Source organism: Grammomys surdaster, unplaced genomic scaffold (assembly GCF_004785775.1).
Source record: "Grammomys surdaster isolate TR1022 unplaced genomic scaffold, NIH_TR_1.0 126531, whole genome shotgun sequence".
NCBI lineage: Eukaryota > Metazoa > Chordata > Mammalia > Rodentia > Muridae > Grammomys > Grammomys surdaster.
The window spans coordinates 10,501,121-10,517,576 of record NW_021621323.1 but is presented as its reverse complement, the minus strand read 5'-3'; the positions used below and the strand labels follow the sequence as shown (position 1 = coordinate 10,517,576).

At 47.3% G+C, this 16,456-nt stretch overlaps 1 protein-coding gene across 1 annotated transcript in view; it reads right to left on the bottom strand.

Annotated features, from left to right (window-relative positions):
* Positions 1–16,456, bottom strand: part of Hadh (hydroxyacyl-CoA dehydrogenase) — a 42,295-nt gene that overhangs the window by 6,598 nt on the left and 19,241 nt on the right. Inside the window, exons 2-6 of the mRNA XM_028760403.1 lie at positions 15,065–15,193; positions 11,148–11,305; positions 7,712–7,838; positions 3,522–3,611; positions 1,736–1,808 (exon numbers count right to left, since the gene is read on the bottom strand). Of these exons, the coding sequence (XP_028616236.1) occupies positions 1,736–1,808; positions 3,522–3,611; positions 7,712–7,838; positions 11,148–11,305; positions 15,065–15,193 (577 nt within the window). The remainder of the gene's footprint in view (positions 1–1,735; positions 1,809–3,521; positions 3,612–7,711; positions 7,839–11,147; positions 11,306–15,064; positions 15,194–16,456) is intronic.

Below are 16,456 nucleotides of genomic sequence, written 5' to 3'. Positions count from 1 at the left end.
GAGGGAGGGAGGGAGAAAGGAAGAGAGGGAGGGAGGGAGGGAGGGTGGGAGGGAGAACCCAAATGGTTTTCAAGGTAGGCCAAAATGCCACAGACTCTGAGGTGTAACAGGCACATTTGTTAAAGATAGACATAGAAGTGTCGGTTTGACCTTGGAGTAAAAGTAGGCAATGGCTTCCATAAAGCAGGGAGGCCAGTTTAATATTTAAAGCCGGTTTTGAGGAGGCAAACGTGCTTTCATCTGCTGGGAAGAGTTGGTGTGAATGCCTGGTTTGGAAAATGGCTTTCTTGAGAGTATTTGTAAACGAAGTCTCTCCATCGCCATTGATTGCATTTGCCCCGTCCCTGGAGCTTGTCTGCCTTCAGAGGAGACATCAATCACACTCTGCCCTCAGAAACAGGGAGAGTCGGGAGAGTGTGCACCCAGCCTCACATCACATGGACCATGTCCTGAGGGTTCTACAGCAGGCAAAGTCATTCTTTGTCAACCTCAGAAGGGGACATTGTAGGGCTGGCAGATGGCTCAGCAGGTAAAAGCACATGGAAGCCGGGAGACCCAGGTTTGATCCTCAGAATCTGTATAAAGATGGGCGAGAACTGACCTCACAAAGCTGTCTTCTCATCTCCACACACGCGCCATGACATGATATACAGGTGTGTATGAGACACATACACACATGCGTGTGCACACAATACACACACAGACACAGACACACACGCACACACATATACACATGCACACACACACTCATACACAGACGTATGCATACACACATGTACACGAACACACACACACAAATAATTTTTTTTGTTTGTTTGTTTTGTTTTTCGAGACAAGGTTTCTCTGTATAGCCCTGGCTGTCCTGGAATTCACACTGTAGACCAGGCTGGCCTCAAACTCAGAAATCCACCTGCCTCTGCCTCCCAAGTGCTGGGATTAAAGGCGTGCGCCACCACTGCCCGGCATACAAATAATTTTTTTAAGAGAAGGAGCACATTTCAGATCACGAGCTGTAAACCAGTGCTTCCTGATTTTTTTCGATTGGGATCACACCTTTACCATGTATTATCCTCGACATTCATTTCCCACCTCCTGGTCATTTTTCCATTACTATCTATTTTGAAAGCAGGAAACGCTTACTATTAGTAGTGTGCGTGCGTGTGTGTGTGTGTGTGTGTGTGTGTGTGTGTGTAACATGCATCTTGCATGCATGGGTGTGCATAAGCTGAGAGAAGGATTTCAGATCCCCCGGGGCTGGAGTTACAGGGAGGTGTGAGCTGCCTAACATGCATGTGGGAACGAATCTTGGACCCTATGGAAAAGCAGTGCACACTCTCAACAGCTGAGTCATCTCCCCATCAACCCCCCACGCAGTAAACTTTTAACCAATGGCAGAGGTCCAGGGGTGGAGACCTGCACCATCGGTGAAGTTGCTGCAGCCTGAACTATAGCGGAGGCTCACAGGGAGGGCTGGGACCCTGGAAACCCAGGGACAAAGGTCCTAAGGCCAGGGCAAAACTGAGCTTAGTCCTGCCAAACTAGAAGGCAGAAACCCACTTCCTGGGCTCCGCACAGCCCATCCACCCCTCCTGTGCACAGCCCACCCACCCCTCCTGTGCACAGCCCACCCACCCCTCCTGTGCACAGCCCACCCACCTCTCCTGTGCACAGCCCACCCACCCCTCCTGTGCACAGCCCGAGAGCTGCAGGCCTTGGCCTGGCCTGGGACAGGTACCTCGCTCATGTAGTCTGATAGCTTCTATGAGGTATGGCACCAAGAGACGGTTCACGATAAATCCAGGAGTGTCCTGTTGAAGGGGAGAGAAAGACAAGAGACTTTTCATTAAGCTTGACCTTTTGTTCGGTATAGACCACTCCTTCTTACCCCGGATTCCACTGCCCAGGCTTCTGTCATCCACATCTTTGAAATGTGCTGTGACGTTCCTTTCTCTGCCTTGTAAGGCAGCTTTCCCTCTCCTGCCTTCCACTTCCCTCTCAGGAGTCGATCCAGTCTTACACACTCCTCCAAGGAGTGGCACTGCCCAGGTTCCCCAGAGCCACCCCTAGGACATCTCGGTGTATCTCAAGAGCTAACCCAACTACACACCATACATACAGGCCACCATGGCAACAGGGTCCAAATGGCCCATGATCAGCACACCTATGGCAGGGCCTGCCACTGTCTCCATAGGGCAGAGATGGACAGCAGTTCTAGCCTGACCTCACAGCCTTTGCTCACGGACACTGAACCGGCCAGAGTTTGACAAATAAATCAGTATCGACTTTTGGTCACAATATCACACCGTTGTGGTGATGTCATGTGTTTGCTTTCTTAAATATTCCTAAGTTTGAATTCGGTATTATACTGAATTCCAAAAGAAACCAACAAAACCAACAAAAGAAAGCAAAAAGTAAAGCGTAGTTTTCTTTTTCTTTTTTTCTTTTTCTTTTTCTTTTTTTTTTTTTTTTTTTGGTTTTTTGAGACAGGGTTTCTCTGCGTAGCCCTGGCTGTCCTGGAACTCACTCTGTAGACCAGGCTAGCCTCGAACTCAGAAATCCGCCTGCCTCTGCCTCCCAAGTGCTGGGATTAAAGGCGTGCGCCACCACTGCCCAGCATTAGTTCTCTGAACAAGCCATCTGGCAGTATAGGGCTCAGTAGCTAAGGAGAACCACTCATGGACTTGGCCCACTAGTCAGGAAGGTAGTCTTCGTCTTTTAAAAAAGCAAACAAACAAAAAACCTAGTTTTGTTTTGTTCTTTTAAATCACCGGAATATTTTAGTTTAGTCACATCAGTGGGTGTGCTCTCCTACTGACTCTCTATTATGGTAGAAAATAGTAATTGAATTACAAAGCACATCAGCGTAAGAAGGTAGTGGCTGGGGCGGGGGAAGTGCACAAAGTTGGGGTTCCCCTGGACCTGCTCATTTATCAGAGCAGCGAGCAGCAACTTTAGGGCCAAGGTGATCTCATCAGAGAATGGAAGAATCTCTGTGTGTGATATCCTGAGTGAGGCCATGCGGGAGCCTGAGTCAGTTATTCAAGCTTTTGAGGAGGGATTTCCAGATAATATAGGCAGCCACAAAGAGCAAGGATCAGAAATGCTTCTGTAACAGATAGTAGCTAGAGCTAGATACTATGTAACAAAATGTACCCATCAGGGACAGAGGGCATCTGTAACCAGCCGCTCAGGAGAAAGCCATTCACAGCCATCTTAAGGCTGTACAGCATGATACATGTTTCAGGTACAGCAAAGGGATCTACAGTGTTTCCAGCTGTTTGCATTAGGACACGCCCAACTCTGTGTAGTTCATTATTTGAAAATACAAAGTATCATTACTGGGTGATGTGTTTATTAGAGTACACTTTCCACACTCAACTGAGGCTGGCATCATGCCCCCACCCCCAAGCTCTAGAGTTGCAAGCCAAGTAACACTTCACCGGCCCCACCTTCATAGTTACCTGCCTCAGCTATTTTACTATAGTAACGGAAAACAGACAGAAACATTACCCACACTTTACCTTGCAAGAGACAGGATGCTTTCCTAAGGTTTTACAAAAGTCGACCAGAGATTCAAATGTCTTCTGGCTGGTCATCGGTGTTTTAATGACCTGGAAATGCAAAGCAGGAGATCATGACTGGAGGGAAGAGAGAAGCAGAATAGTTCAAGGAAACTGAATCAAAGGCTCTACACCAAAACAAAACACCAAAACCCAAAACCCAAAAAACAAACAAAAAACAAAACACAAAACAAAAAAACAAAAACCAACAACACAAAAAAGAACAAACAACAACAACAACAAAAACCTGCCTTTAGTTTTAGCACAGTAGGTATCTCAAGCCAGAAGCAAAGTGTTGACATAAAAGTCCATGCAAGACACTGGAGTCTGCAGAATGCACAAACCCAGGGTCAAATTCAAGTACCTGTTGCTGGGCGGGGTAAGAGAATCTTCCGGGCATTTCAGTGGTCCAGATGTCTTAGAGGCAAATCCTAGCTGGACCACTCACTGCCCTTATTGGCATGGGACACTGGGTATGTTTCACGAAATTGAAGTGACATCAACACCACTCCATCCACATCAAGGAGCTGAGTAAAGACAGGCTAGGGGTAATGTGCCAAGCATGGCACCTAGTGGGAGAAGGAGCCCAGGAAACACCAATTCTGCTTCCTGTCATTGTTAGTGGCCACAGGGTGAAAACTTAAGCACTGTGTGTGTGTGTTGGGTGGGGGTGGGGAGCTTGGGAAGGGTTGGGGAGGGACTGTTCTTAAGATTCTCTGCATGGAACCCACCTCTGCCGCAGATGAGGGGTGATGTGCCTAAGTCACCGCCATCTGGATTCCTAGTTGAGTACCTGTCTCACCGTGTCACCTGCTCTCACACAGACGACCCAGCTCATAGTCCCCTCAAGGAACCTCGGAGCGGGTTCCTTGGAGAGGAATGCTATGTTTTTGCCAGCAGGATCTGGGCAGTCCCCCAGTTGGGACTGCCACTAGTGCTGATGGCCTTCCTGACTGTCCCTTCAGTGCACACAGGGCACAGCCGCTACCCAACCGGAAACTAGAAGAGGTGGAGCATCACCCTGGAATTGTATGTCTGGGGGACTTGTCGGAAACTGGATTGGGCTACAGGGAGAGCCCAGATTGTAAACGGCAGTAATGAGCACCAATAAGAGTCCTAATGAGTTTTTCTACGGTAGTCCCTCACCAGTGTCTCCATCCCTAAGAAATCTCCCATATAAGAAGACATGTCTGTGTGGGGAGGAAAGGAAAGTCATGAAAAGCAAAGGGGAGCCCACAGAGCATCAGGGGCTGGGGAATACCATTGCAGGGAGCAGGTCGGTGGAAACAGAAACAAACCCAAGAGATAGACACAAAGAGGACAGAGTTACAGTGACAATTTGAAATTTGGTTTCTCTAAAAACCACAGGAATATTATATATATACACACATACGTATGAATGAATGAAAGTATTTTCATTTTAATCCCGGATGTGGGGATATGGGGCTGCTTCCGACTGACTGCAGCAGCTGACTGTGATTTGCCTCATGCTCTAGTCAAGGCATGTCTTTGCTACCTATAGCTAGTTTCTGCGATTGTGTGACATTTGCAAATCTGGGAAGTTTTCAGAGGATGTATAAATGCTAAAGCCCTGAGCAGTGTTGGTGGCTGTTGGTCACTCAGGGGGGTTGGTTGCAGTTTGTTAGTAGTTGTGTTCAAAGAAGAAAGAAAAGGAAAGATAGAATTAGATTCAGAGATCTTTATCTCTTTTCCCTCTATCCTTTCTTCTCTCCTACCTAATGATGGGGGTGAAACAGGGGGCAGAGGGAATAAAGGGTGGGAAAAAGAAGAACCCACAAAATAGCAAAGACCAGCTACACAGAATGGACCAGAAACTCCCATGAACAGCAGTCTTCAAACTATTCTGAGGTAGCCTGCAAAGGCCTGTGTCAGATCCACAGCTAGGACAAAGGCTGCTAGCCTCAGGTCTTCAAGGTAAACTGTGGGCTTAAAGGAGTCAGTGTCTGAGGTCCAAGAGGGATGCATAAACATCCTTTCATTCAACAAAGGACAACACGTGGCAGATAATCTACAGCCCCAACGCAAGTCTCACTCCCAAGGAAGGGAAGGACTCCTTGGCTCACTGCCCCATTTATTTTGGTGCTGAGCGCCAACAGCACAAAAGAAAAAATAATCTCAGCCTGGAGGGGGGAACTGGGCAGGAAGTCCCACACCTAGCTGAGGAACTAATGGCACCTGACAGCTACTGAAAGCTGGGGAGTAGGTTTTCTTTAAGGGTGCAGCCCCTGGTAAGTCAATTATGTTCCAGTTGGAAGCCATACACCCAAGAGTATATACACTTGATGGGTTTCATTTACTAAAAGGAGAATACAACATCAGGACGAGAGGAAAGGGGATTTGGGTCTGGAAGTGGAATATGATCGAAATGCATCATAAGAAATTCTCAGAGAGGGCTGGGCGGTGGTGGCACACGCCTTTAATCCCAGCACTTGGGAGGCAGAGACAGGCGGATTTCTGCGTTCGAGGCCAGCCTGGTCTACAGAGTGAGTTCCAGGACAGCCAGGGCTACACAGAGAAACCCTGTCTCAAAAAACCAAAAAAAAAAAAAAAAAAAAAAAAGAAATTCTCAGAGAACTAATAAGATTAATTAAAAAAAAAACCCTATAAATACTCAAAAGAATCGAACACTTTCCTGGAGTACTTTCTAGAAAATGATAACATCTGCTAAGCATTAGCTGTGAACCAATACACTACATTTCTCAAGAAGATGAAGTTGAAACTATTCTTGCTCTTCTCAGTAGCTCTACAGAATGTGTACGATGTGCAGAAAGCAAACACAGGTCACCTAGTAACTACAACCGTCGGATCACTGAGTGCTGAATGAACACCTCTCCCCTTTGCTGCTTACTACACAAGGGCAAACTGCACCTTCTACCTCCCATGACTTCTTTTCACTGTGCACCGCCTTTATAAATATCTGATCTATTATATATAGGTGTTTTGCCTGCCCGTATGCCTGGCCTGCCCGTATGCCTGGCCTGCCCATATGCCTGGCCTGCCCGTATGCCCGGCCTGCACAGGCCAAAGACACTGTAGTATCCCTTGGGACTAGAGTTGCGGTTAACTGCCAATGTGCATGATGGGAATTGAACCCAGGTCCTTTGCAAGAGCAGCCAGTGCTCCTAACCACCGAACCATCTCTCCAGCCCCTTTTCTACTTCTTCAATAGCAGCCTAGAAGACCAGAGGAACAAGGTCACAGGGCAGGAAAACCCCCGCTGCAGAAAGATTGGACCTGTCACTTGAGAAAAAGTGGGTATGAAGCAGCCAGAGCTGATGAAACACACTTATGGTGGGGATTGGCAGTGAGGGAGACAGAAGACTAGCCGAGAAGGCAGCCATAAACAAACCCCAGAGAGGCCCCAGCCGGTGTCTGGAGGTTTGCCTGGCTCCACAGGGCAGCGTCCCCGACACTTCGCATGGCAATAACCCCACAACCTCAGACCAAATGCTGCTTTAATGGCAGTCGCTCCCAGAGACCCTCTAATTAACCCCTATAAAGGGCAAGCCACCACATGTCAAGTGCAAACGGTCTATCCTGACTCCATCTCCCTCAACTGAGTTTCCCAGTGAGTGAGGAGAAGCAGTTCAAACAGGAAGGCTGGCAAGTTCCTCCTGGCCCTTTCCTCTACCACTCGCCTTTGAGGTCAGTAGGCTCGAGGCTGCAAGAAGCTGCTTTTTAATAGTCCTGATCACAGCACGGAGCTGCACCTCACCGAGATGGTAGTGACGGACGGCTACACTGGACGAGAATTCACACCAGGAGTGACAGACAAGCTAGAACAGCACCTCAGAGAAGAACTGTGCATCTCCAGCCTGGAGCAAGCTGACCTCAGCAAGACGGTATGAAGGTGTATGTGTCTCCCCCTCTTTCTCATCATGTCAGTGATCCCGTGTTCCTCCCAGTCTGATGTCCCTGTCAGCACTGCCATTGGCTCTGACACAAGCAAGTCATTGACCAAGACAGGCACATGAAGAAACAAAGTAAATATGAGCTGCTTTTTTTTCTTTGGTCCTGAAGAGGACAATTGTGACAACAGAAACACAAAGGAGTTGTTTTTTTTTTTTTTTGTATTGACCTCCAGATTCTGTTTAAGTTTCATGCAACATAAGGACCAGGTACCCACTGACCTCCACAAGTTTCATCATGGGGACAGGGTTGAAAAAGTGAAGGCCAGCAAATCGGTCTTGTCTGGTGGTGGCATTGGCTATGCTTGTGATCTGTAAAGAAGACGTGTTGCTGGCAAAGATGGTATGTCTGTGGAGAGAAGAAACGGTGGAGAGCCAGAATGAATCCCACGTGGGTCCGCGGTCAGCACCACAGTGCTGTATCATCCCGGTGCGTGAGGCAGCTACACTCTGCAGATCTGCTGGGAAGCATACACAGCACTCCCCACCCCGTGCCCCATCCCACTGAGGAAGTCAGTCAAAAGGCGTGGCTACAGGACAGGCTGAAACCAAGCGATTGCATTTGTATTTAAACCCACACATCTTAAGTTACCAGCTCCCAAAGCATGATCATCTGGCCCTCCTGAATTTTTAGAAACTAAAGTTCTCTTTTCTACAAGTATTAGTTAATTTTCACGATATGCGAAGGAAGGAGGAGAGAGCTGTTAGTGAGGAGACTACCAGACATAGCACAGTGAAATGATCAGACACTTGAATCTGTAAACAATCCTCCGAGTAAACCAGCTGAGCCCCAGGAGCACGGACCTGAGCCCCAGGAGCACGGACCTGAGCCCCAGGAGCACGGGACAGTTTCCCCTCACTGCTTTGAACATGGTCGAAAGGGAACTTTAGTCTCACAGACAACCTGGGAAGGGAGGGCACACACACACAGACACACACACACACACACACACACACACACACGACACAGGTGCACAGACCACTGCTTACAGGCTATCCAGAAAAAGCACATCTGTCCTATTTTATGTCTAAAGAACCTTAACTTATCAACTTACAAATCTCATGCGGACTGAGGCCAAATCCAATTCTTTTCTTCTTGAAACTTAATTTGTCAAGACCAGACTAAAGTGAGGGGGCCAAGGGCACCAAGGCAAAGCCCGTTCCTACAGCGCCACCTTGTGGTTAACTTACAAACCAGCAGGATGCCCTTTAACACAGCAGGTCCTAGTACCCAAGAACAGTGGCCCTTACTGACCATATTCTCTATGGGTCAGGAATTCCTGACCAAAGTCGGGGTGGGGGGGGGGGGCAGGCAGGAAGAAACCAGTTGGGGCAAAAAGAAATCAGTAATTTGGAAAGCAGAGAAGTATGGGAGTGTCCACATATGCATGTACACCTAGTATGTGGGTGGCTGAGGCAGGAGGATTGTGAGTTGGAGGCTGTCACCTTGGACTACAGAAAAGGACAGTCCTTGGTGAGTGTGTGTAGATTAAGTGGGTAGGTAGGTAGGGGACAAAAGTCTCCGAATCCTTAGGTCAGGAGAGTCTGCTTTCATGACATTAGCAGGTAGATTTTTCTCAACCTCTGGGGCAGGCTTTTTAAAAATCCAAGGTTTTATTTAGCAACTGGGAAGGTCTTCGAAAATTTCTACCTCAAGATCCTTAAATCACAGGTTGTAAATCTTAGGACATCCCAAGGTCAGACAGAGAAGAAGTGGTAGTGTGGGCCTAGCTTCCTGACTGCCCCGCCCCCTCCTCTCATTACCCTCCACTGACACCACGGGGTCAGGGCCGGCGGACACTCACTGCCACTAGGTGTCCTTGCATTGAGGCCAAACTGTTTAAGGAGAAGAGTGAAGGTCAACTTTCTGTACACAGCTCTGGTTTGATTGGCTCTGTGCTGACTTGAGAGACATTCCCTAGTACCAGAGGTGTCCTCTCTGTCCCGAAGCACTAAATGCCCATGACCAGAAGAGTGCTATACAGGGGACAAGAAGGACGTAGGGCCTCCCAGCCAGCAGGACATACACCTGAGGATTTCCTGTCCTGCAGGCTGATGTGCAAGTGTTTCCTTCAGCCACAGGTCGCCAGTGCTTCCCTAAGAATTATTTTTGCTTGTAACGTTACTCCATTCAGATCTAACCGAGAAGGCAAGTGTGGCCAAGTAAGCCATGGGCCACAGACACATCATGTGGACAGAAGCACACGTCAGTTACCTGGTCAGTTGTCATTACTGCCAAAAGCTAAGAGTCAAACATTAAGAGGGGGCCCTAGGTTGTGACCCTACAGTGTTACCTACATACAATCTTACAAGCCTGGCAACTCCTCCAGGAACCAGATGTGGCTGTCTTTCCTGCTCTACTCCCCAGGAAGCCTGGTGAAGACTCAGTGTTCACTGAATGCCCTCAAAGAGGTTGCAGTTAAATCCAAATAAAACTGAAAACAGAGAAGTGTTTAAAAAAAAAAAAACTGGTTCAAAGACGCTTTGCCTTCAGTCAAACCGTCCTATCTGGTCCACTCTGAACTCCTAGCACACATCTATTTAAGATTTTCCCTGTGCCCCAGTGGCTGCAGGAAACACATAGGTGTGACACTGGACAGATCTTCCATTTAACCATGGACATTTATACCCATCATGTAGACAGGGATCAGAGGAGGAAACCCAGTAGTTCTTCTGGAAAGATGCTATGGAGGTTTGAGGGTCTAGGGAGCCCTGGAGCTGTACTGAGCCGGCCCAGAGCAAGAGTGGGGTTGAGGCATGTCCAAACCCTGGAAAGCTCGTCCTGAGATTGGCAGGGGTAGAATCACTCCTCCCCTCTGACAGGCCAGTGTGTATCCCAGTGCACATAGCCCTGTGCACTCACGTTTGGCCCCTGGCGGAGGTCACATAGCCCAGGAGCCAGGTTAAACCTCCTCTTGCCTTATAAGGTCATGTCCAGCAGCATCTGGAATTCCTCCTTATGTAAATGAGGCATCCCCTGAGTTCTGGCCCAAGGCAATGATGTAGACTCACCCCCAAAGCGGCTACCTTCTCCCCCAAAGGTTTAAGTAGCCTTTGTTCCCCACATTAAATGAGCTGTCTCATGGAAGCTGCCTCCAGAAAGTCTGTTCTCACTGTGTCTACCACTGCCTGAGGTCTCTTTTGCTCCTGGCGAGCCCTCCTCGCTGCCCCTCTCAGGGTCCTGAACTGCAGAGGTTTGAATGAAAATAGCCCCTGTACATGCATAGAGAGTAGATTATCGGAGGTGTGGCCTTATTGGAGTAGGTGTGGCCTTAGAGGAGGAAGTGTGTCAAAGCCCTCTTGGAGGTGTGAGCTTTGAGGTTTCAAATGCTTAAGCCAGGCCTAATGGCTTCCTCTTCCTGCTGTCCTAAGATCCTGATATAGAACTCTCTGGTACCTCTGCAGTACCACAAGCTTGTGTGCCACCATGCTTTCCACCATGACAATAATGGACTAGTAACCCTCTGAACTGTAAGCCAGCCCCAGTGAAAACCTTTACAAGAAAGAGTTATGGTCATGGTGTCTCTTCACAACAACAGAAGCCGTAACTAAGACAGAGGAGTTAGGAAGCAGAGAGGTGGGCCTACTGTCGGGAAGGGAAGCTCTAGAGCCAGAGAAGGAGCTTGCAGAATCCAACCAAAAAAATTCAGTTCTGTACTCTGCAGCGAACTTGTCCAGCCTCTGAAACAGCTCGTTCTTCAACTTCAGGTTCTCCACAATGGCCTCCACCACTAGGTCTGTGCTGTGCACCACAGAGGCCGCGTCAGTGCTGGTCGAAAGGCAGCTCAGGGTCTTCTCCACAAACTCATCCCCAGCCTGCGTAGACAAGAAGGAGAAGAGAGTGTTCACTGGGCCCTGCAGGCAAGGGGACAGGCCCTGATGAGACAGGAGGGAGGCCAGAGGGACCAACAGACCCAGACCCAACAGAAGTCACTGGGAACTGAGACAGGAAAACTCCCAACCTCCCCGTGGAGAGACAGGAGCATCCTGTGCACCTAGACACCAAGGAAAAGGTTAGCTGTGGACAAACCTGATAGTAATTACAATTTGTTTACTGGGGGGAGGGGAGGGGCCAGAGTGAATGGCCACTGCTTAGTGAATACAGTTTCTGGTCAAAATCATGAAACGTTAGAATATCACACACATAACTATAACTGATGCCACTGAGTTTAAAAGTGCTGAAAGTGGAGGCAAGAGAGAGCAAAGAGGATCAAAATGCACTGTGTCTGTGTATAAAGCATCAGAACGGCATGCAGGCCTCATCACTCACGCCAATAAAACACTGTGGCTAAAGTGACAAATCTTAAGTTTATATATAATACAAACCACAATCAAAACCGTAAGGCAAGAGGTCCTTAAATCAGAGGCGAGAGGTCCTTACCACAGAGAAACACTAAGAGAAGGTTAATCACACAGGAGTGTCTCCTCAGTGGAGGAGACAAAATCAAATACCTGCATTCCAACCAGAAAGCTGAGAGTGGATTTTGTTAATGGCCTGGTGACCTTTTCCCTATCTGTGGAAGCAGACCTCCCCCAGCTTTTACTATAGAAGCAGACCGCACCCAAATTCTCCAGAACCATTATCCCAGACTCTCCCCTCCCTAGACCATCACCCACCCTTAAAGGAGATGTCACACGTTCTTTATGGCCTGCTGACCTCTATGCTCTCGGTCAGTGACAACACTAGATTCTAGGACTTTTAGCTGTAGCTCCCACCCTCGTGGTCACATGCACTTTGTGAAAGGGTTTGTTTGTAGTCACACCTTAAGCTTTATTGTGCATCTGGTACTGGGCTGATTGTTGCCTGGAAACCTTTCCCTAGACTGTCCTGTGTTTTAAATATGCTCATAATGAACCACCTAGCATTCGACTCCCAGGGTCTGATCCAGGTTGACAAAGTCAGTCTGCACCGGGTTTCCTTATTTCTTCTCAGGGATCTGTTCCCTTGTCTGACACTGCTGGGACCCCCTCAGGCAATTACATACACTACTGTGGATGCCTCACATAAAACAGCAAAAGTCATCCTCTCAACAAATGAGTTAACGGATGAGTTTTCAAAAGACAGAAAACTTGCGAATAAATGTTTTTTAAAATGTTTTTAAAAATCCATCCCATCCCAGTCAGAACGACCACCACCAAGAAAACAAATGATGAGGTTGTGGGAAAGGGGGAGCACTATATCCTGCTGGAAGACGGTCTGGGGGTTCCTCACAAACACCAAGTACAGAACTACAGTGAAGGACTCTAAGTGAACATATCACAGAGGTCCGTGCATAGCCACCTTCATTGCTGCACTAGTCACAGTAGCTACAAAACGCAACCAGTCTAGATGCCCATCAATGGATAGAGAAGGGGAAACGCGGTTCACATATACACAACGGAATCTTATTCATCCATAGATAAAAAAGGAAATCCTCACTGGGAAGATAATGTGTACAACTGGGATCATTATGTTAAGTGAAGTAAGCCAGACTCAGAAAAATAAATGTCTTGTTTTCTCTTATATGTGAACTCATATGCTCTCTCTCTCTCTCTCTCTCTCTCTCTCTCTCTCTCTCTCTCTGTGTGTGTATGTGTGTGTGTGTATGTGTTAGAAAGAGCACTCCAGGAGGGGTGGAGAACCTTAAGGGGGTGAGTAGGAAAAGAGTAATGGAACCCATGCGGTGGAACCCATGTGGTATCAAAGCGGAAGGAGGCGATCTTTAGGAGGTGGTAGGGAATCGAAAGAGGAGGAGGAGGAGGGTTGGAAAAATGATGTATGAATATGGAAATGTCATCATGAAATCCATTTCTTTGTATGCTAACTATGATGCTTGTTTTGCCAACTTAACAGGACTTGGTATCACTTAGGAGGCAAGGCTATGGGACTATCTTGATTAGGTTAAGCGAGCTAGGAAAGACCCATCTTCATGGGTGGTACCCTTCCTTGGTCTAGGGTCCCTTACCATAAGAAAGCAAGCTAAGTATGAGTTTTTGTGGCTCTCTGCTTCTTGACTGTGAGCCAGCATGATCATCGAGTCTCCTGCTGTCCTGCCTTCTACCACCACCATGACTTCTCCACCGTCATGGAGTGGTTCTCTTGAACTATTGTAAAGCCTGCTGCGTTTTTAAGTTTAGAGATCTAGAAAACAAAAATGCCTCTGACCTGTAAGCCCCACTTACCCAAGGACACATCACTAATGCTTGAGGCTGCCATTTATGTAAGTTAACAAGCCGTGTGTTTTGGCTACTGTACACAAGCTTGATTGCCCCAACTGCACAGGATGTGATTGCTCACACGTTGGTGGGGGGTACATAAGCAGGAAGTTCACCAGGATGTATGCTTGCCCTGGTTGGACAAAGGTGAGAAATATGTAGCCTTGTGGGTTTTGCCTTTATAAGCAAGACCCTAAGTAATGCAGTTTGGCACTACAGTTTGGGGAATCCCAGGTGTGGACCTGGACAATATCCATCATCCTGGCCAGTATTTAATAAAGCTTGCTTCAAATTTGTCTTCAAAAATTGTGGTATTGGTCTTATTCCTGCCTGGCAGGATTAATACCCTAAGGCGGAATAAACACTTCTAATATTACATTTATCCAGTGCAATGAGAAAAATATCTAATGTGTTTAACTTTTAAAATAATTAAAAATTAAACTTAAATTAAGAAAAAAAGAGGCAAATATCCAACATGGACTCTATCTATATATGGAGAAACATTCCATTCGCCCTCAAAGAAAATCAGTCTTAAGCAACTTTCATCAGGGCGACAACAGAAATAAAAAATCAATTGGGTGACTTGTGCAGTATTTCTAGTTAATTCGAATGCTCAGAGACAGGGCTGGAAACATATCAAGTTCCAACAAGAAGAACCAGTAAACCAAAGCCCCTATCTCTCATGGCCTTCAGGTTTTTCTGCTCAGAAAGATGAGAGCAATTGGCCCTAGCTGTGCCCACAGCATCAAAACCCTTTCTCTAAACACAGTGTTTATTGAAAATGTTTCAGTTTTTACCTTACAAACCCCAAAAGTATCTTCCTGTTTCGTTCTCGGCTCTCGTTTTGGCAGTATAAAGGCTCCTTGATTTTGCATCCTGTGTCTTACATCGAGCTCAGCAGCTGCACAAACCTTCTAGGGTTAGAGCCTCCCCACCAGCAAAATGGTTGGTTGACCCTGCTTTCCAACAGCCCCAAATAGAGTGTTTAGTGGCGAGTTATACTGGTCTAAACCAGTGAAGTATTGACTCCTCTGGGGGCCAAATGACCCTTTCATAGGGGTCACATGTCCAATATCCTGCATATCAGATACTTACATTATGATTCATAACAGTAGCAAAATCACTGTTATGAAATCACAACAAAAATGATTTTGTGGTTGCGGGTCATCCTAACATGACTCTACCGTATAATACCCGTATTAAAGAGCTGCAGCATTAGGAAGGTTGAGAAACACTTGTAGAAACAGTCCATGAGTTTTACACAAGCAATTAGACACAAGCACACAACAAGGCGAAGCCACACACGCAGACACTCACGTACAGGCACACACAAAGGCGGAGCCGTCCGAGCGCTGACCTTAGCAACCGATAAGAACTTACCTTAGGGTTTTCTGTGAACTTCTTTTTTGCCATTCTCTTTAGGCTCTCCTCAATTCCCTTCTTGGATTTTGCCAGGATGTCTTCTGTTTGGTCCACCAGCACGACGGTGTGACCAGTGGCTGCAGCCACCTAAATTAAAAAAAAAAAAAAGTTTCAAGAAAAAGGAAAAAGAATCGGTGTCATAGTCCACATGGCTTCAACTACTACTCCACTCAAAATGGCTCAGGAACGTAAGTATCAGCCAATGTCAGACGTGTGCTTCTTGCCTGAGACAGTCCTAGGTCACACAACCAATTCTCACATAACACACCTCTTTTTGTGTCTTTTGAAACAGAAGTAGACGAAACTTAAAATTCTAATCACCAAGCCAAAAAAGATCTTGTCCCCAAGAGTTATTTAATGACAAAAGGTAAAGGAGAGCAGAATCTATGACAATTAATCAGTTTCAGGGGGAAGGGTGGATTCCACATTTCCTGCCTTCTCCTTTCCCCCTGGGTGGGTGACATCCCTGGGGCACAGGTATAGTGAGTGAAGCTGTGTCCCACAAACAGCCAGCCTGGTTTAAACACTGTCAGGGTCACGTCAACTGCTTCTTCACCAGTTTGCCGAAAGTCCCAGCAAAAACCACAGAACAGAGAGTTTGTTGGAAAAATGGACTCTTGAATCATCTACACTCAAATGTGATTCAATTAACGCAGGGGCAGAAGGACACACCTGACCTACCGCAAATGCAATGTGACAGCCATCCCTGAGGAGAGGCTCCAGGAAGCCAGAGCACTCCCTAGAGCCACTGTTTTGGGACAGGTAGGCACTGGTGGTGTGCAGAGAGGAGCAGGCTAGCTGCAGATCTGCCATGAGAAGTAACCAGAAGGTGAAAAGGGCAAGTCTCAAACCACTGTTATCAGATTCGAAAACCACTGCTATTGTGTAAGATTCTTGGAGCCAAGCAGCTAAACCTTAAAGCAGAAAACACAGAGAGAATGAGACAGAACCAGATGAGCAACTGGAGCCAACAGGTTCAAATCCCGAAGCAAGATTTCCAAGGCCGTGTCAAGTTCGAAATGTTGAAATGCGGGCTTGCTTAAATTGACAACTACACCTAGGGTTTCTCCCACGCAGTGGTACAGGTCAGAGCCTGCCCGGCCTGAGGGGCAGTGTCAGCATCCCAGTATCTGGGAAGCAAAGAATGGGAAAGATGCTGAGACAGGAGAACAGATCAGGGTGATGGCGGCAAGAAAGCCAAGTCGTCCTGATAAAAGACAGAAGCAAGCAGTGACCTCCGCTGTTAGCCTAAGGCTAAACCTTTCTCCAAAGCAGAACACCTGAGGACCCAGGCCAGCGTTTCTCAGTGAGCCAAGACCAAGAGCCAACAACTCCGATAATGCACAAATC